Source organism: Pantherophis guttatus, chromosome 1, assembly GCF_059756535.1.
Source record: "Pantherophis guttatus breed Tessera chromosome 1, ASM5975653v1, whole genome shotgun sequence".
Lineage (NCBI taxonomy): Eukaryota > Metazoa > Chordata > Lepidosauria > Squamata > Colubridae > Pantherophis > Pantherophis guttatus.
Window position 1 is genome coordinate 342530807 of NC_142063.1, and position 20787 is coordinate 342551593.

At 44.5% G+C, this 20787-nt stretch overlaps 1 protein-coding gene across 3 annotated transcripts in view; it reads left to right on the top strand.

Annotated features, from left to right (window-relative positions):
• BRIP1 (BRCA1 interacting DNA helicase 1) overlaps window positions 1-20787 on the top strand; it is a 126605-nt gene that overhangs the window by 93323 nt on the left and 12495 nt on the right. For all 3 annotated transcript variants that reach the window (XM_060693237.2, XM_087890098.1, XM_087890101.1), the window contains 2 exons: window positions 12041-12153; window positions 15114-15196. In XM_060693237.2, coding sequence (XP_060549220.2) covers window positions 12041-12153; window positions 15114-15196 — 196 coding nt within the window. The remainder of the gene's footprint in view (window positions 1-12040; window positions 12154-15113; window positions 15197-20787) is intronic.

The window sequence follows — 20787 nt, forward strand, 5'->3', positions numbered from 1 at the left end:
ATGTTTCATTACCCTAACTGGGTAACATCATCGGTGCTAGTGATGGATGGATGGATGGATGGATTGGATGGATGGATGGATGCAGAGGTGGTATTCAGCAGGTTCTGATCAGTTCTGGAGAACTGGTAGCGGAAATTTTGAGTAGTTCGGAGAACTGGTAAATACCAGCTCTGACTGGCTCCACCCCCATCTATTCTCTGCCTCCCGGGTCCCAGCTGATTGGAAGGGAATGGAGATTTTGCAGTATCCTTCCCCTGCCACGCCCACCAAGCCATGCCATGCCCACCAAGCCGCGGCCACAGAACTGGTAGTAAAAAATTTTGAATCCCACCACTGCATGGATGGATGGATAGATAGATAGATAGGTAGATAGCACTTAGACTTATATACTGCTTCACAGTGCTTTACAACCTTCTTTAAGCAATTTACAGAGTAAGCACATTGCCGCCCAAAATTTGGGTCCTCAGTTTACCGATCTCGGAAAGATGGAAGGCTGAGTCAACCTTGAACCTTGGATCGAACTCCTGGAATGAGCAGTGAGTAGCCTGCAGCACTGCATTCTAATCACTGTGCCACCATGGCTCTGTAGATAGATAGACAGACAGATGGATGGATGGATTGGGGGGAGGACAGACAGACAGATAGATAGTCATTAAAACCTCAACTCCTATCAAATGGATGGATGGAGGGATGGGATGGGATGGGATGGGATGGGATGTGTAGGGTAGGGGGTCCCCAACCCCCAGTCATCAGTCATCAAGTCCAACCCCTGCGCACTGCAGGATGTTCTCTCCCAAAAACTTTGATAAAGTGGGGCAGGGATGAAGGAGATTCTTCAGTGTGCTTAGGTAAAAAGTTTTAAGAGCCTTAACTAGTGCTGAAACGAAAGGTAGAGGCATGAATTCTTTGAAATGAATAACAGCAAGAATTATAATCCAAGCATCGTTGGATCAAATCGATAAATGCCATTTACCTTCATTCCACCAGGAATCAATTAATTGCCATGCCTTCAAATCTAGGGCCGTTTTTCAACCACCTATAGTTGTTGTGCTGTTGTTGTTGTTTTGTTTTTAAACTATGTTCTTTTAGCAATCCTCCGCCTCAATTTTGCTTTATATATATATATATATATATATATATATATATATATATATATATATATATATGTATGTATGTATGTATGTATATATATGTATGTATGTATGTATATATATATGTATGTGTGTATATATATATATATATATATATATATATATATATATATATATATGCATATTATTTCTAGCCAGGTTTTATCTATGTAAGCTATGATGTTATGCAGCTTACGTAGGTAAAACCTGGCTAGAAAGAATATGCACATAAAAGCCTACGAAAAAGAAAGAAAAAGAAATATATATACTTTCATATACTTACACTTAGGGTTTGGTTAGGGTTAGGGATAGTATGTATATGTATATTTTTAAAAAAGGTACACTCGTAGGCTTTTGCTAGTAAAAAATGATCTTGTTCTGATAATTTGGTTTACAGCCTGCTAATTGTGGATGGAAAATGTTTCTTGCACATTCTCTCTTCCCCCTCCCTCCCTCTCCCCCCCCCCAACACACTGTAGTGTGGTTTTATTTTAAATGGGTCGAAAGTTTGCTGCTTTGGCTAAAGATAAAACTTTTATGCGTGAGTGTCTGGCAGACGGTGTGTTTATTTTTACTGAAGCAAAGGTTTTTTTTTTTTTTAATGGTTCGGATTTGTGCTGTTTAACAGGTTTAGCCCTGATATTTATTTAATGGACTGAACCTTTGCTCCTAAAAGGCCTTATCACTTGGGTAATGAAACAGTGCCATGCCAATCTTACATTTTGTTTATAGCAGGGCACTGTAATCATTTTTAGAGTGCCGAGCAGCATGGGCTTTTAGAAATACATCATTTCTATATTGAAATAATAACAGAATGAGAGTAACAGAGTTGGAAGGGACCTTCTAGTCTTCTAGTCCAACCCAGTGCTTAAGCAGGATAGGCAGAGAAAGAGGTAGAAAGAGAGAGAAAGAATAAATATCTCCTGAATGCACAGAATTGTTAGTTCAAACCAAAAGCACACTACATTTTTATAATCTGAACTACTAGTAGTCCTCAACGTACAGCCGTTCACTTAGTGACCATTCGAAGTTACAATGGCGCCTAGAAAAAAGAGGCGGATGACCCTTTTCACCCTTACGACAATTGCAGCATCCCCGTGGTCGCGTGATCAAAATTCGGCCGCTTGGCAACTGGCATGTATTTAACAATGATTGCAGGATCCCGGGATCGTGTGATCACCTTTTGTGATCTTCTGAGAGGCAAAATCAACCGGGAAGCCAGATTCACTCAACAATCATGTTACTAGCTTAACAACCGCAGTCATTCGCTTAACGATGGTGGCAAAAAGGTTGTAAAATGAGGCAAAACTCACTTAACAACTGTCTCACTCGGCAACAGAAATTTGGGGCTCAATTGTAGTCGTAAATTGAACATTACCTGTACGTGTATCAGCTTTGATCAGCTTCCAGAATTTAGAAGAAAACATCTCTAGGATAATCTATGCCTGAGTCCTCAGAGTGGTACCCTTGGTTACCCATAAATTTTCATTTTTATTTAGGTTTTTTTAAGTGGGAGGATGTTTTTTTTTAAAAAAAAATTAACAACAGAAAGAATTATTGTTTAAATAAACCAATTAAATTCAAGAGAGCCAGTTTGGCGTAGTGGTTATGGTGCTGGCCTAAAAATCAGGAGACAGTGAGTTCCAGTCCTGCCTTAGGCAAGACAACCAGTTGGGTGACTTTGGGTGAATCACCAGGAGACTGGGAATTCTAGTCCCGCATTAGACATAAAAGCCAGCTGGGTGACTTTGGGCCAATCACCAAGACACTGGGAGTTCTAGTTCTGCTTCACACATGTAAGTTGGCTGGGTGACTTTGGACCTATCCCCAGGAGACTGGGAGTTCTAGCCCTGTTTTAGGCATGAAAGCCAGCTGGTGACTTTGAGCGAATCGTCAGGAGATGGGGAATTCTAGTCCCATCTTAGCATGAAAGCCATCTGAGTGACTTTGGGCCAATCACCAGGAGACGGTGAGTTCTAGTCTCACTTTACGCATGGAAGCTGGATGAGTGACTTTGGGATAATCACCAGGAGACGATGAGTTCTAGTCCCACTTTACGCATGGAAGCTGGATGAGTGACTTTGGGATAATCACCAGGAAACTCTGAGTGCTAGTCCTGCCTTAGGCATGACAACCAGTTGGGTGACATTGGGCAATCACCAGGAGATTGGGAGTTCTAGTCCCGCCTTAGGTATGAAAGCTGGCTGGATGACTTAAAGTCAGTCCCTTCCTTTCATTCCAACCCACCTCACAAGGTTGTTGTGGGGAAAATAGGAAAGAGGCTGTATGTATGTTTGCTGCCTCAAGTTACTTTATCAAGTAATAAAGGCAGGATAAAAAATCTAATTAATATTGTGTCAAGTTTCGAGGTCGTCTCAAATAAATTGCATTTCAAACGAAGTCTTTGAAGAAAACTCCCATTTATTAAGCACGACATTCAAAACACGACTCATCGTAGCAACACTGACTTCCAGACCCAAAACCCTCCCTTTTCGTTCCCCACTCCCCTGCACTCATTGGCCATCTTCCAAGTCACTCTACCCCTATCTACTGCTCCACTCAAAGGAATTTCCCCCCTCCCATCCCATTTCCTAGGGGATATTATCTCCAGGGAAAATAAGTAGGTGAAAAGTCAAACGTCCCTTTCCAGACGCCTCCGCTCCGCCTTCTTATGTCAGCACTAGAGTAAATGCAGCTTGAAGTGCTGACACAATGAATACAATCCAAGAATTATTCCAGGATCGTTTGGATCCATTTCATAAACGGTGTAATTTTGCAATCCCTTAGGAATCACACAATCAACGGAGCTATTAAATCGTGTTTGTGTATGTCCACCTATCTTGGACATCAAGTCTTGAATCTTAAGGAGGACAACTCGAACAAGTCCTTGCAGGTTTCGGGGCAACGTTTCTGGAAGTGCTTTGCCCTTGTCTTCTTCTCGGGGTTGGGATGAAGTCAACCGTTGAGCTGTTGATTGGATTGAAGCAGTCGTAACCGATTGGGTTGGAAGCCATAAGCCACATAAAGCCGTAAGGCAGTGATGGCTAACCTTTTTCTCTCCATGTGCCAAAAGTGTACACATGCCGGCACCTATAATGCAATGTGCACCCCACGCATGCGCACACAACACCATGCACATGCGTCCCTGCCCCCCCCCCCCCCCCCGCGCATGCACACAAGGGGTGGGATTCAAAAATTTTAGCAACCTGCACCATGGCAGGGGTGTGTGTGTTTGTGCTGTCCCTAGGCTCTGGAGGGTTTCCTCAAGCCTCTGGGAGGGTGAAAAAGGCCTCTCCTGGGCTCCGGAGGCCCTCCAGAGGCCAGAAACAAGCCTGTTTCCAGACTTCTGGGAGGCCCATTTTTCACCCTCCCCAGGCTCCAGAGGCTTTTCCCAAGCCTCCGGGAAGGCGAAAACAGCCTCCCCTGGGCTCTGGAGGCCGGAAACGAGCCCGTTTCTGCACTTCCCCAACCCTCTCCCTCACGCATGCGTGTGTGTCTCCCCACATGCACACACACCCTGCGCATCCCAAAAATCAGATGGCTGGCGGGAGGCGCACGCACAGTGGAGCTGAATTGGGTGATGGCTCGCATGCCCGCAGAGAGAGCTCTACATGCCAGCTGTGGCACATGTGCCATAAGTTTGCCATCACGGCCGTAAGGCATCCTTCCCCAATTTGTGGTCTCTGGTTGGGAATGCAATCTTTAGCCCAGAAAAATCTGCTGAGGGGGGGGGACATTCACTTCCAGATTCCCCATTTCCTTTTGGGTTTCCAAAGATCTGAACTCTCTCACTTCCCCTTTTCACGATGCATCTTTTTGTGCGTTATATCTGCAAAAAAAAGGAGGAAGAAACATTAGCTGTCTTCACTGCCTTGTGTTACTTACATTCTTTACCCAAGAAGCGAAGGGCAAAAAATGATTTACAATCCTTCCCTTCCTCCCTTCTCCTTCCTTTCTTCTTTTTCTCCCTCCTTCCTTCCTCTCTCCCTCCCTCCAACTTTTCTCTTTCCTTCCTTGATCTTTCCTCCTTCCTTTTTTAACCTCTCCCTTTCCTTCTCTCCTCTTTTTTCCTTCCTTTCTCCCTCCCTCCTTCTTTTTCTCCTTTCTTTTTTTCATTTTTCCTTCCTCTCTTGCTCCCTCCCTCCCTTTCACTTTTCTCTTCCCTTCCTTGGTCTTTCCTTCCTCCTTCTTTTCCGCTTCCTTCCTTCCTTCCATTTCTCATTTTTTCCTTCCTTCCTTCCTTCCTCTCGTTCCCTCTCTTCCTTCCACTTTTTTCTTTCCTCCTTCCATCCTGCCTTTTCCTTCTCCCTTTCCTTCTTTCCTCATTTTTTGCTTCCTCCCTCCCTCTTTTCTCCTTCTTTTTTTCCTTTCCTCATTTTTTCCTTCCTTCCTCTCTTGCTCCCTTCCATCCTTCTTTTTCCCTCTTCCTTTCCTTCCTTCCCTCCTCACCCTCTGTTCCATTTTTATCTTCCTGCCTTCTTTCTCCCTTTCCCCTCTTCCTTTCCTTCCTTCCTTCCCTCCCTCCTTCCTTCCCTCCCCACCCTCTGTTCCATTTTTATCTTCTTTTTATCTTCTTTTCCTTCTTTCCATTTTTCCTTCCTTCCCTTCTTCCTCTTCCTTCTTTCCATAAAAATGCAACCAGGGCTATGGGAATGAAGGAGGAGGAGGGAGAGAGGGAAGCAAGCGAGATCCCCTCAACGCAGCCTTACAGGAAACTGGCAGTTAAGAGGTATTCCGCTGTGAGGCTCCATCTCATCTTGGATGCGTCCCTGACCTCCCAGATAGATCAAAGCTTCATTTCTCTGACAGCGACAAGACGACGACGTGGCTTGCCACGGGCTTTCTGCCGCTCCCACTGAATCTCTTTGTCTTTCAACTGCGCCCGATAGCTACGAGTATATTTTCAAGGCTGAACAGGTAGCCAAGGAAGGGCTGTCTTTTGACATTTTCGCTAATCCCGTCAAGCCTGTGGTTAAAACGGCGCGATGTCAGGGGGGGCGGGGGGAGGGTGCTCGCCAGCAGAGAGAGCCTGCCTTCTCCACATATGCGTCCTGTCAGGTCCAGAGGATGCCCAATTGTTGAAATGAGATGCAGTGAAATGGATGCCGAAGCATTAAACTGACGTCTTAACCTGTTGAAACGCCTCGCCCTCCGAAGAGCTCAGGGAAACCTCCGTCACGGTTGTGCGGAAGCCGAGATTTGGAGGTTGTGTTTTTTCCTCCAGAATTTGTGGCTCAAAAATCTTCACATACCCTGCCTGCGGGCAGACACTAAAAGCACTAGTAACAGAGCTCATGCCTCCCCCCCCAAAAAACACCCCACATGTGGAAGGAATCGTGGTTAGATGATAGGCCTGTCTATGGGAAGGGCTCTTGGAAAACTAGGTACTGGATATGGAACTGTTAGTCTAGAGAAAAGAAGGACTAAGGGGGACATGGACTGCCACAAAGAAGAAGAGGGGGTCAAATTAGTCTCCAAAGCACCAGAAGGCAGGACAAGAAACAATGGATGGACTACTGTAACGCTCTCTACATGGGGCTCCCCTTGAGGAGCACCCAGAGGCTCCAACTGGTCCAGAATGCGGCCGCGCGGGTGATTACGGGAGCGACATGGCGCTCCCATATAACACCTCTCCTGTGCGAGCTGCACTGGCTCCCGGTGGTCTTCCGGGTGTGCTTCAAGGTGTTGGTTCTCACCTTTAAAGCGCTCCATGGCTTAGGGCCAGGGTATTTACGAGACCGCCTGCTGCTACCGATAACCTCCCACCGGCCAATACGCTCTCACAGAGAGGGCCTCCTCAGGGTGCTGTCGGTCAAGCAATGTCGGCTGGTGGCCCCCAGGAGGAGAGCCTTCTCTGTGGGAGCACACCCGCCCTCTAGAACGAGCTACCTCCCGGAATACGGCTGATCCCGGATCTCCGCACTTTCCGTAAGGCTCTGAAGATGTTTTCATTTCAGCAAGCCTGCATAGGTAGTCTTTGACTTACAATCACAACTGGCACCAGAATTTCCACTGCTAAGCAAGGTAAAATGAGATACATCGGGTTTTATCACCTTTTTTGCCGTGGTAGTTAAAGTGAATCACTGCAGTTTGTCAACCCTGAAGCTGACCCTTACCAGAGCCTTGGTGGCGCAGCGGACTAAAGTGCTGTTAAGTAGCACTTAGCTGCCAGCTGCCTGCAATTACTGCGAGTTCAAATCTCACCAGGCTCAAGGTTGACTCAGCCTTCCATCCTTCCGAGGTGGGTAAAATGAGGACCCGGATTGTGGGGGCAATAAGCTGACTTTGTATAAAAAAGAACACCGCTTAGGGGGGGCCGAAAGCCCTACTAAGCAGGTATATACAAAAGTATGAAGGCTATTGCTTAACGCATTGTAAGCCGCCCTGAGTCTCCGGAGAAGGGCGGCATATAAATCGAACCAATAAATAAATAAATAAGCCATTTTGATAGCTTCACTGTTGCCACACATGAGCTGAGGGACAGGGAGAGGGGATTTGAGATAGTTGGGATTCTGTAGCCAAAACAAAATATTTTCTCTTGGGAACCAAGGACACCCGGTTGGAAGAAGGCGGAGCGATGTCACATGGCAACCAGACCGCGCTGTGATTGGACCATGTGACTGTTTTGAGAAAGTGACAAACTTTTACTTTTACACGGGACCTTTGTGCCAATATGATACAGTATATCCAATAAAGCTATTCTTTGAGGAATCTACCTGCCTCAGAGTTTTGCTTTGGTTCCCTTGGTTCGTGGTTCTTTTAAGTGAATCCAGATTTCCCCATTGATTTTGCTTGTCGGAAGCCAGCTGGGAAAGTTGCAAATGGCGATCACATGACCCCAGGATGCTATAACCATTGTAAATACATGCCAATCCCCACCTGCCCGAATATTGATTGCATGACGGTTGGCATGCTACAGTGGTCACTAAACAAATCATGGTAACTCAAATGATTCACTTAACCGCCTTTATCTAGATATATTGTTTTACCAATGCATTGTTGACAGCCAAACAGAAAAATGTGCAAATTTTTATATTTGATTCAGAATTAGAAATTGTTCACCATCTAGTCTGGCTTTATTCTAGATGAATAATAAAATAAAATGAAAAGGTTCCCTCCACAAACTTCAAAACAGAGTTGGGGAGAAAAAAACCTTTTGCCCGAGTTCATAAATTCTGAGTGACAGAAACCAATATTAGATCTATGAGATCAAACTGAATTTATTTTCTGCCTGTGAAGTTTGAATTTGTGAATTTGACAGGTTGTTTTAAAGGGCACGGGCACATAAAATAACATGAAAAGAAAAGACTCTTTTACCTAAACGAGAGTTGAAAGTTACCTGTCAGAAGCTGTTAGGAGTCGGCTGCGTTCTCTCTTGAAGCATGTCCTTTCAGCTGTCAGTTTTAAAAGGTTAATACCGAATAAAAGAGCAGTGAAATTAACCTTCCATTGTTTGGCTGGGTGCCTTCCCTTTCAAAACAACAGGTTTGCAGGATAAAATAAGATGATTTTCTAAATTACCATTTGTTGCACTCTTGTTCCCAGCCCTCTCCCCCCCCCCTTTTTTTTTTTTTTTTTTTTTTACTAAAATGGAACATACCCGTTCGTGAAAAATTTCTCGGCAGAAATCAAAGAACAAAGTGGCATTTTCTAAACCCACCACTGAATACACCCCACGCACATACAATTCAGTGCCCTGTGCAAAGTGAGGGTACAAAGAAGGCCATTGAATTGTGTGCTCTGCTCACATGGCACACATATGTACAGGGAGCCCTCAACCTACGACCACAATTGAGCTCAAAATTTATGTTGCTCGGTGAGAAATTCGTTAAGGGAGTTTTGCCCCGTTTTACGATTTTTCTTGCCTATTAGGGAATGGCTATTGCCTAACTGGTTAGGTTGGCAATATATATATAAACGATCAATGCATGTTTGCAGTCAAAATGTATTGTATAGCTTTAAGACTGTAATGCTGTATTGGATCATACTGTATTCTGATTGGCTAGCTCTGTAGCCAATGTACTTAAGAGGAAGCTTGAATCATGGCTTATTTTTCTTATTACATTATTATTGCGACCTCTGCTCCTCTCTGCCTGTTCTCTCTGCATAATCACTGCTTGATCGTTGCTACTTGTTGTTTTTCTACTGTTTTACTGATTGTTTTACTGCTGTACTTATTCTTGTTGCAACTCTAAAAAGAACTGTTTTATTGCATATGACTACAACAACTGGTAAGAAGACTTTGTTCTTGGAATATCCCTGGATTGACAATTTAACTATCTTTATCTGTGTATGACCTGGATTGTTTATTGGACTTTGCTTTGTTTTTCCTAAAAGTAAAAGAATATCACAACTCAGTGTGTCTTGTGTATTGACAGTGCTTATTCACAATCACTCTCAGCTGTTTCTCATGTGCACAACCTTGCTACTCAAGGGTTACTCTGTGCATGTTCCTTAACATTGCCGCATTTGTTAAAGTGAATCACTGCAGTTGTTAAGTAAGTCACATGGTTGTGAAGTGAATCTGGCTTCCCCCATTGCCTTTGCTTGCCTGAAGATCGCAAATAGTGATCATATGACCCTGTCATAAATGTGAGTCAGTTGTCAAGTATCTGAATGTAAATCACGTGACCATGGGGATGCTGCAATGGTTGTAAGTGTGAAAAAATGGTCATAAGTCACCTTTTTCAGTGCTGTTGTAACTTCAAACTGTCACTAAACGAACTGTTGTTAAGCCGAGGATTACCTGAGCTGACATCTTTTTATTTTCAGTGCCCTTGTAACTTTGAACAGTCACTAAGTGAACCGTTGTAAGTAGAGGACAACCTGTATGTGTCATTCCAGTGGTCAATGGACACAGGGTGTATTCAGGATCCAATCTGGGTCCTGAGATACTTCCAATGTTAATCTACCGGATCCCCTGCATGGATTGGCCCTGTCACTATGCAGGACAGACAGGGAGGAAGCTAACTACCAAATTGCAAGAAGACGAGCAAGCCACCAGGCGAGGAGACCCTAACTCATTGGTAGCCTCATATTGCAACAAAACCAGGATGCACATTCAATTTTGTAGGCTACTAAGATTGTTGGCTGAGCAGGGACAAAAACAGCCAAGGAAATGATTGAAGTCTGGGAAACAGGCTCCTTGTCAGTCACCAGGAGTGCTGATTTACCACCAGCCTATCAAGTACTTAGAAGGCCAGGGCTGAGTGGCACAAGCAAACAACAGCTAATGACACCCCAATCAACATCCAAAAAGCCAACGGGCACCATAAATACTGCACACAGAACATCACGCACTCTGCTAGAGAGAAGCTCCCCGAGGATGGGCTCCAGCACGAGTCCGAAAGCTCGGAAGATAAAACCTTCAGTCCCGATGACCGACCCAGATTGCATCCTGCAACATTATCCTGGGACATGTAGATTCGCTTTCATTTGTGAGAGTGTAATTCAGTTGTGGGCTTAGCACAAATCACTAATTCAATAGTAAAAGAATGGGTTACTTTCAGTTAAGCAAAGAGGAGAGATCTGTGTGTGTGTTCCAGTCCCTTCTCGCATTTGTAGTGCAGCTAGTCCTTGACATATGGCCACAATTGAGCCCAAAATTTCTGTTGCTACCCTGTTTTTCCCCAAAATAAAACATCCCCTGATAATAAGCCCAATCGGGCTTTTGAGCGCATGGCAATAAGGCCAAGCGCTTATTTCAGGGTTCAAAAAAATATAAGACAGGGTCTTCTTTTTGGGGAAACACGGTAAGTGCGATTTGCCCTTGTTTTCGACCTTTCTTGCCACATTTGTTAAGTGAATCACTGCAGTTGTTAAGTGAGCAACACACATTAAGTGAATCTGGCTTCCCCATTGACTTTGCTTGTCAGAAGGTCACAAAAGGAGATCACATGACCCCGGGACACTTCAACCAGCGGTTGCAAGTCAAGGACTATCTGTAGTAAAATATATAGGTAGTCCTCAACAACAGTTCGCTTAGTGACCGCTCAAAATTGCAGGGATTTACGACTGTTCAAACTTACAATCCTTCCAGCATCCCCATAGTGATGTGATCAAAATTCAGATGCTTGGCAACTGACTCATATTTATGACGGTTGCAGTGTGTCCCGGGGTCACGTGATCCCCTGTTTGTGACCTCCTGATAAACCAAGTCAATGGGGAACCCAGATTCACTTCACAACCGTGTTACTAACTCAACAACAGCAGTGATTCACTAAACAACCGAGGCAAGAAAGGTCGTAAAATGGAGCAAAACTCACTTAGCACCTGTCTTGCTTAGGCAGCAGAAATTTTGGGCTCAGTTGCAGCCGTGTACTGAGGACCGCCTCTATAAATTTGTTTAATGAATAAAATAAATAACACGCCTGTTGCTAAGCAACCACATTTTGATCATGTGACCAGGCGACATCACGCTACGATACTCATCAGTGCCAGGACTGGTCTTGAGTCCCTTTTTTCAGCAGCATCATAACTTCGAACGCTCATTAAATGAATGGTCATAAGTCGAGAACTACCTGTAATTTAGTCCAGCAAAGATGGATTGCCGTCGGGGAGGTACCATTTTTTCTGTTTCAGGTATTTTTTCATTTTCATTTCATTTCATTTTATTAAATTTGTATACCGCCCTACTCCCGAAGGACTCAGGGCGGTGAACAGGCACAAAATAAAACACATAAATACAAAAGTTAAAACATGATTAAAACCCAATTAAATAATTTTTGCCCGAGACAATTTAAAACTCCCAATAATTTAAAACGAATTAAAATTTCAGTTTAAAAATTTAAAAGAAGGGGAGAAAATTAGGCCAGGCCGGCCTGCTGGAATAGGTATTGTTGAAAACAAAATGAATTCTGTTAACGATCAATCTTTTGCAGAGAACTTTACTGTAGTTGTAATTTCTCCAGGTGGAACTGAAAAGGAAATACAATGATCAACACTCAAAAGCCAGAGGACTTCTGACCGGAAGCCAGTGGTATGAAATCCAGGCCTACAGAGCTCTGAACCAAGCCCTTGGCAGGTGAGTGAACCTATTCAGTGAAGGTTATCCCTTCAGCTCTTCATCCTCAAAGTCTTTTTTTGAGCTCTGCTGACCATTCCTTAAAGCAAACACTGCTATCAACTTGGAACTTTGATTTTAGCAATAGCACTTAGAGTTACCGTCTTTCCCCCAAAATAAAGACCGGGTCTTACATTAATTTTTGCACCAAAAGACACATTATGGCTTATTTTCCGGTTAGTCTTATTTTGGGAGAAATACAGTACTAAACGCCTCCGTCTGCTGACAATCTTAATTGGGGCTTATTTTTGGGGTAGGGCTTATATTACAAGCATCCTGAAAAATCATGCTAGGACTTATTTTCTTATTTGGGTCTTATTTTCGGGAAAACAGGGTATTTAAAGCTTTGCAGTGCTTTACAGCACTCTCTAAGTGGTTTACAGAGTCAGCCTCTTGCTCCCAACAATCTGGGTCCTCATTTTACCCACCTCGGAAGGATGGAAGGCTGAGTCGACCTTGAGCCGGTCAGGATCGAAATCCTGGCAGTGGGCAGAGTTAATCTGCAATAACAACAGCACTAAGACTTATGTACTGCTTCACGGTGCTTTACAGCCCTCTCTAAGCGATTTACAGAGTCAGAATGTTGCCCCCAATAATCTGGGTCCTCATTTTACCCACCTCGGAAGGACGGAAGGCTGAGTCGACCTTGAGCCGGTCAGGATCGAACTCCTGGCAGCGAGCAGAGTTTGCCTGCAATACTGCATTCTAACCACTGTGCCATTATGGCTCTTTTAACATTTGAAATTCAAAACCACTTCGATGCTTGTTTGTATGTATCCCGCCTTTATTGATTTTTATAAATAACTCAAGGCAGAGAACCTATCCAATTCTCTTTCCTCCTCCTACTGTGAGATGGATTGGGCTGAGTGAGCGTGACTGGCCCAAAGTCACCCATCTGGCTGCCGTGCCTAAGGTGGGACTAGAACTCACAGTCTCCTGCCTTCTAGCCTGGTGCCTTAACCACTAAGACCAATCCGGCACTCAGTCATCCAAAATAGAAAAAATAAGGATATTTCTATGACAATAAAGATCGAAAGAGTTTAAGTGGCATTGTTTTTTAAGGTACGCCTTTGAAAGTTGGACATTGAGAAAGAGTTTTAAGTTAGTAACACTGTTTTTGTTTTGTTTTTTTAATTTGATTTATATGCCGCCCTTCTCCGGAGACTCAGGGCAGCTTACAGTGCGCTAAGCAATAGCCTTCATACTTTTTGTGTATTTATACAAAGTCAGCTTATTGCCCCCACAAACTGGGTCCTCAATTTACCTACCTTAGAAAGGATGGAAGGCTGAGTCAACCTTGAATCTGGTGAGATTCGAACTTGCAGTAATTGCAGGCAGCTGGTGTTAAATTACAGTGCCTTGTCTGCAGAGCTATCCAGGCTCTTTCTCTGTTGTTAAGTGAATCTGGCTTCCCCCTTGACTTTGCTTGTCAGAAGGTCCCAAATGATGATCACACGACCCAGGGACACTGCCGGTTGCCAAGCATCTGAATTTTGATCAAGTGACCACGGGGATGTTGCAACAGTCATAAGTGTGAAAACGGTCCTAAGTCATTTTTTTCAATGCCATTATAACTTCGGTTGTAAGTTGTAGGTTGTAAGTTGAGGACTATCTGTATCTGAAACCAGACCCGAAGCCAGTATCCGATTCTCTTGTCTGTTGAGATTTTCAGTCATCCAGATCACGGTTGTCCCAACAGTGCTTTTTCAAGAGGCAGCCGGACTTCCTTGTTTTCTTTGAAGACGTTTCGCTTCTCATCCAAGAAGCTTCTTCAGCTCTGACCAGATGGTGGGGAATGGAAGGGTTTATATTTCTTGCAGACTGCTGGTCATTTGCATCCTTTTAGAGAGTCGTTGAGGTCACTTGGAGGTTTGTCTCTATTCTCAGGATCACGATAGTGCAAATGAGCATGGAGCCTTCTACAAAACAAACTTTTCAGCAGTTCCAAGACGGCTCCACGTCCGTTTGCACTACTCAGTTGATCCTGAGGACACAGATAAACCTTCAAGTGGCCTCAACAACTCACTAAAAGAATGCAAATGACAATCTGTCCGCAAGGAGTATAAATCCTTCCCTTCCCCACCATCCAGGCAGAGCTGAAGAAGCTTCTCAGATGAGAAGCAAAACGCCTTCAAAGAAAAACCAGAAAGTCCAGTTGCCTCTTGAAAAAAAAGCACCTTTGGGACATCCAATTCGTTCCCTTTTCTGAAAGTTTTAAGAAAGCAGATCACGACCAGACTCATGTTACCATATGTGGTGGACATGTGTAGAAGCCAAAAGATATTGGACTAAAATCCACAGATGGTTGGAAAAAATGACAAAGAAACACATTGACTTTAAACCAGAGATATTTTTATTAGGGATTTTACCAGAAACATATAATAGAGAACTGAGATATTTAATTGTGAATGTTTTAACAGCGGCTAGAATTGTATTTGCTAAGAATTGGAAAAAGGAGAAAATACCTACGGAAGATGAAGTTATCAAGAAAGTTATGGAATGTGCTGAAATAAGTAAATTGACATTTAAAATTAGAGAACAGGAAGATAAGCAATATTATATGATAATGGGATTTATTTTATCAATGGCTAGATAATAAAGCATGGAAATGAAGTATGAAATATGAAATAAATGTAATAGTATAATATATGAAACTGGTTTTTTTATGGGATAAATGCCATTGTTAAATAAATGTTAAATGAGAATAATAACACAAAGAGATATAATAAGAGAAATTAAATAACTTGTAAACTTTGGATATGGGATTAAGCACAAAAGAATTGTAACCGATAGACACACTTTCTGTAATTGTAATGGATGATGGTTGTTTTAGGTTTTGTTTAAAAATAAAAAAAATTGACCAAAAAAAAAAAAGAAAGCATATCACGGAGGTTGTGAGCTGATGTGTTTTTCTGTTCCAGATGCATTCGCCACCGAAACGATTGGGGAGCACTTATTTTAGTCGATGACCGTTTTAGAAAGAACCCCAATAAATACACAGCTGGTAAGATATCTGATTATTTGGGGAAAACATGTTGGCAAGGCACAGGGGGGTGGCGGGGGATAACACGTTCTCACCCTAATTCGTTTTCCAGGGTTGTCAGCAGGAATGTTCCCAACAGATGGTCAGAAAAGTCAAGATGGCAACTACAGCCATGTGATAAAACCCCTGCCCCCCCCTTTTTCATTTACATTGCCATCTTGACATATATATATATTTTAATCATCATTCCCATCCATCCACCCACCAACCGGCAAGGATGACCTTGCCAACTCTTGTTACTGTTTTTCCGGAAATGGCCTTTGTAGTCCAGGTATTCCTCATCTTAACAACTGCAATTAAACTTTGATTTTGGGTTTCACCGATTAGACGGAGATGGTGTTTGTAGAAACGGCAAGTTTATATTACGACGGCGAAGCAAAAAGCGGCGATTTGCTGTTCATGCTTTATTTTGATCTTATTTGCCAAGCCTCCCAATTTTTATCGTGTGACCACGAGGAATACTGTTAACAGTGAAAATGTGAAAAACGGCCCTAAGTCACTTCTTTCAGTGCCATTGTGACTTCGAATGGTCCCTAAACGAATGGTTATAAGTCGAGGACTTCTTGTATACTGCACTGGTGAGACCACATTTGGAATGCCGCATCCAGTTCTGGTCACCACAATCCAGACAGCTGCTGAGGCCGTAGAAAGAGCGCAGAGAAGAGCAGTGAAGATGATCCGCGGTCTGGAGGCTACACTGTATGATGAACCGTTACGGGAACTGTGAATCTCTGCTTTGGAAAAAGACTTTGGAAAAAGTTCAGAGAAGAGCAACTAAGATGATCAAAGGCCTGGAGACTAAACCATACGAAGAACGGGCTGCAGGTGTTGGGTCTGGCTAGGCTAAAGAAAAGAAGAATTCTGAGGGACATGATAGCGATATTTCATTATTTGAGGGACTGCCACAAAGAAGAGGGGGTCAAATTATTCTCCAAAGCACCAGAAGGCAGGGCAAGGAGCAATGGGTGGAAACTAATCAAGGAGAGAAGCAACCTGGAATTGAGGAGAAATAGTGAGGACAAGAAACTAGTGGAACATCTTGCCTTCAGAAGTTGCGGGTGCTTAATCAGTTGAAGTTTTTAAAGAAAAGACTGGACAATCACTTGTCTGAAATAGTATAGGGCCGTGATGGCGAACCTATGGCACGGGTGCCACAAGTGGCACGCGAAGCCATATCGGTGGGCACGTGAGCTCAGCTCCAGCACGCATGCGTGCGCCAGCCAGCTGATTTTCGGGCCTTCTGGGCCCACCAGAAGTCAGGAAACACACTGTTTCCGGCCTCTGGAGGGCCTCTGGGGGGGTTGGGGAAGGCCGTTTTTGCCCTCCCCAGGCTCCTAGAAAGGCTCTGGAGCTTGAGGAGAGCAAAAAACGGGCCTACCAGGCCCACCGGGCCATCACGTGCCAAAAGCGGGGTGAGCACGGCGCATAGAATTATGGATGTGGGCACGCGTGCGTGTGACCCCACCACGCTCCCACCGCTTTTGGCACGCGATGGCAAAAAGGTTAGCCATCACTGGTCTAGGGTCTCCTGCTTGAGCAGGGGGTTGGACTAGAAGACTTCCAAGGTCCTTCCAGCCCTATTCCAATTGATAGTCCTTCTTTTCATTGAAGAACGCAAGGGGAATGGAAGAGAATGGAACATTGGCTATGGCTAGTCTAAAGAAATGAAGGACTAGGGGAGACACGATAGCAGTATTTGAGGGGCTGCCCCAAAGAAGAAGGGGTCAAATTATTCTCCAAAGCACCGGAGGGCAGGACAAGAAAGAACGGATGGAAAGTAATCAAGGAGAGAAGCAACTTGGAATTAAGGAGAAACTTCCTAACAGTGAGGATAATTAACCAGTGGAACAGCTTGCCACCAGAAGTTGTGGGTGCTTCATCACTGGAGTCTTTTAAGAAGAGACTGGACAACCACTTGTCTGAAACGGTACATTGTCTCCTGCTGGAGCAGGGGGCTGGACTTGATGATCTCCAAGATCTCTTTCAACTCTATGTTTTCCTGAGATTTTCAAAATCTTTAGGCGTGGATAAGTTCAACAATTTCTCATGCTCCTCTCCCTTTCCTTCTAAACCAGGGAACTCTGGTGACGTCAATATTTTAAAAATGCCGTTGCCCTTCAGATAGTCATTGCAACGGAAGTACTCAAAGCCATAGTGAGGTTTTACGCATGAAATTCTAGCGGAATTCCACTTTGTGGAACCAGATCTCTGGAAATTAGGTTTGGAGGCTGGCTAGGATCATCATAAAAAAAGGATTCGGTTATCGTGTGACTGCAATTCACCCCCAGAACTCTTAGCGCTTGAGTAATTTGAGGCTTCTTAAAGGATCAGCTACCCTAAGAAAGCAAAAGAAAACCCATCAACAAAGGAACGCTCCCTTTAATGTTCTTTGAGGGTGGCCATCAAGGACATTTAACAGTATTTAACGATAACATAGTTGGAAGGGACCTTGGAGGTCATCTAGTCCAACCCGCTTGCTCACGCAGGAGACCTGTACTAGGGATTCGAACCGCCGAACTGCTGACCTTTCTGATCGACAAGCTCAGTGTTTTAGCCACTGAGCCACCTCGTCAGGCAATTTGATGGACTCCTGATCATTGGTGCTACAAATAGAGTTGGGGTCTGCTAATGGCACTAGGAAAAATGGCAGCAGGTAGATAATCATGCCTTCAGAAATCGTGAGCGCTCCATCACAGGAGTTTTTTTAAAGAAGAGACTGGACAGCCACTTGTCTGAGATGGTATAGATTCTCCTGCTTGAACAGGGGGCTGAAGACCTCCAAGATCCCTTCCTGGTCTAGTCTAGTCTTAACAAAAGAGAAGGATTAGGAGTGACATGATACAAATCTTCCAATATTTGGGGCGGGGGGGTGCTGTCACAGAAAGAAAAGGTCAACTTATTCTCCGTAGCACCTGAGGGGCAGCTCAAGAAGTAATCATTAAAGAAAGCTCCAACCTAGAGCTAAGGAAGAATTTCCTGACAGGGAGAACAGTTAACCAGTGGAACAGCTTGCCACCAGAAGTTGTGGGTGTTCCATCAGTGGAGGTTTTCAAGAGGGCGACTGGGTAACCATTTGTCTGAAATGGTATAGGACTATGATGGCGAACTTATGGCATGCATGCCACAGGTGGCATGCAGAGCCATATCTGTGGGTACGCGAGTGTTGCCCTAGCTCAGCTCCAGCCAGCTGATTTTCGGCCCTTCCTGGCCCACCAGAAGTCAGGAAACGGGCTGAGGCCCTCCGGGGGGGTGGGGAAGGCCGTTTTCTCCCTCCCCAGGCTCCTAGAAAGCTTCTGGAGCCTGGGGAGGATGAAAAAAAGGGCCTACCTGGCCCACCATACCATCGCGTGGCAAAAGCGTGGGGAGCGTGGGGGTGTCGTATGCGCAGGGGGCAGGGCACGTTGAATTATGGACGTGGGCACATGCGCGCGTGACCCCCCCTCCCAGCACCTACCACTTTCACATAACCATCTCCTCTCCCCCACCGATCCACCAAGCTGGAAAGATTGGGGACCACTAGACTAGAAGGTCACTAAGCTCCCCTCCCAATTCTTTTTATTCTGCATTCTACTGTATGCATTCTTCATTCTTTTCTTTTTTTTAGCCTTCCTAAGCAATAGGAGGGACGCGGTGGCTCAGTGGTTAAGACGCTGAGCTTGTCAATCGAAAGGTTGGCAGTTCAGCGGTTCGAATCCCTAATGCCGCGTAATGGGGTGAGCTCCCGTGACTTGTCCCAGCTTCTGTCAACCTAGCAGTTCGAAAGCACGTAAAAAATGCAAGTAGAAAAAATAGGGACCACCTTTGGTGGGAAGGAACAGCGTTCCGTGTGCCTTTGGCGTTGAGTTGTGCCGGCCACATGACCACGGAGACGTCTTCGGACAGCGCTGGCTCTTCGGCTTTGAAACGGAGATGAGCCCCCTAGAGTCAGGAACGACTGGCACATATGTGTGAGGGGAACCTTTACCTTTTAAGCAACGTTATGGAATTGATAAAGCCCACCCTTCCCTCGTCTTGACAGTAGGGGGCGCTCCATTTCCATCATATGAACCGTTCGGGCCCTGTCACCGAAGGGCGTAAGATGAAAGGATGACAGTGACTCTCCTTTAAAATCTTTCACGGTAATTTTAGATGCCATCAAAGGTGGGTGGGGCGTTTTGTTTTTATTTTTCCCTTCCCAATTTGGTCTTTGCTATAACAGTATTTTTTTTTCCACTTAACCTCTTTCTTGTCGAAACAAGGCCCATTAAATCAGAGGAGGCACTAAATATTTATGAATTAATTACATTCGCAAGGAAATCTAAGAAGCTTTAGAAAGTATCGCTGGCTGGCGCCTGTTTCACAGGTGCGGAGAACCTGTAGCCATCCCAGTATTGTAGATCTTCAACTCCCAGGAACTCAGGCGGTATGGCCAAGGGCCAGGAAAAACAAAATATATGGGAATTGTAATCCCACATGTGGAATGCCTCCCCTCTCATTTGGCTTGTCCGTGCACACTCAGTGTACACAAGGACATTGATCCCACATAATTTTCACGCTAAATTTTTGGATGTATTGTGTAATTATTTCTGTTTTTTATTTTTATCCTGCTGTTCTGGCAGATTGTCAGAAGAGAAGCTTCAGGTTTGTTTGTTTTTTCAGAATAAAGCTGCAGGAAACATTGTACAAGAAGTTCTCGACTTAACAACTGTTCATATAGGGCAGGGGTGGGCAAATGTGGCTCTTTTACAACCTGTGGACTTCAGCTCCCAGAATTCCTGAGACAGGTTGTAAAAGAGCCACATTTGCCCACCCCTGATTTAGGGACAGTTCAAGGTTACAACAGGACTGAGAAAAAGTGACTTCGCACTTGCGACCACGCTGGTGATCAAAATTTGGACACGTGGCAGTTGGCATGTATTTATCGCGGTTGCACTGTCCCAGGGTCATTTGATCACGTGTAACCTTCCCAGCTGGCTTCCGACAAGCCAAGTCAACGAGGGAAGCCAGATTCACTTAATGACTACATGACTCACTGAACAACTGCAATAATTCACTTAACTAAAACATATGAAGAACAGTTGCAGGAACTGGGCATGGCTGGTCTAGTGAAGAGAAGGACCAGGGGAGACAGGAGAGCATCTTCCAATATCTGAGGGGCCGCCATGGAGAGGAGGGGGATCAAGCTATTTTCCAAGGCACTCAAAGGCCAGACAAGGAATAATGGGTGGAAACTGAACAAGGAGAGATTCAACCTGGAAATAAGGAGAAATTTTCTGACAGTGAGAAACAATCAACTAATGGAACAGAAGTTGCCTTCAGAAGTTGTGGGAGCTTCATCACTGGAGGCTTTCAAGAAGAGATTGGATTACCATTTGTCAGAAATAGTGTAAGGTCCCCTGCTTGGGCGGGAGGTTGGACTAGAAGACCTACAAGGTCCCTTCCAACTCTGTTAATCTAATCTAATTGTGGCCAAAAAAAGGTTGTAAAATAGCAATAGCACTTAGACTTATATACCGCTTCACAGGGCTTTACAGCCCTCTCTAAGCGGTTTACAGAATCGGCGTATTGCCCCC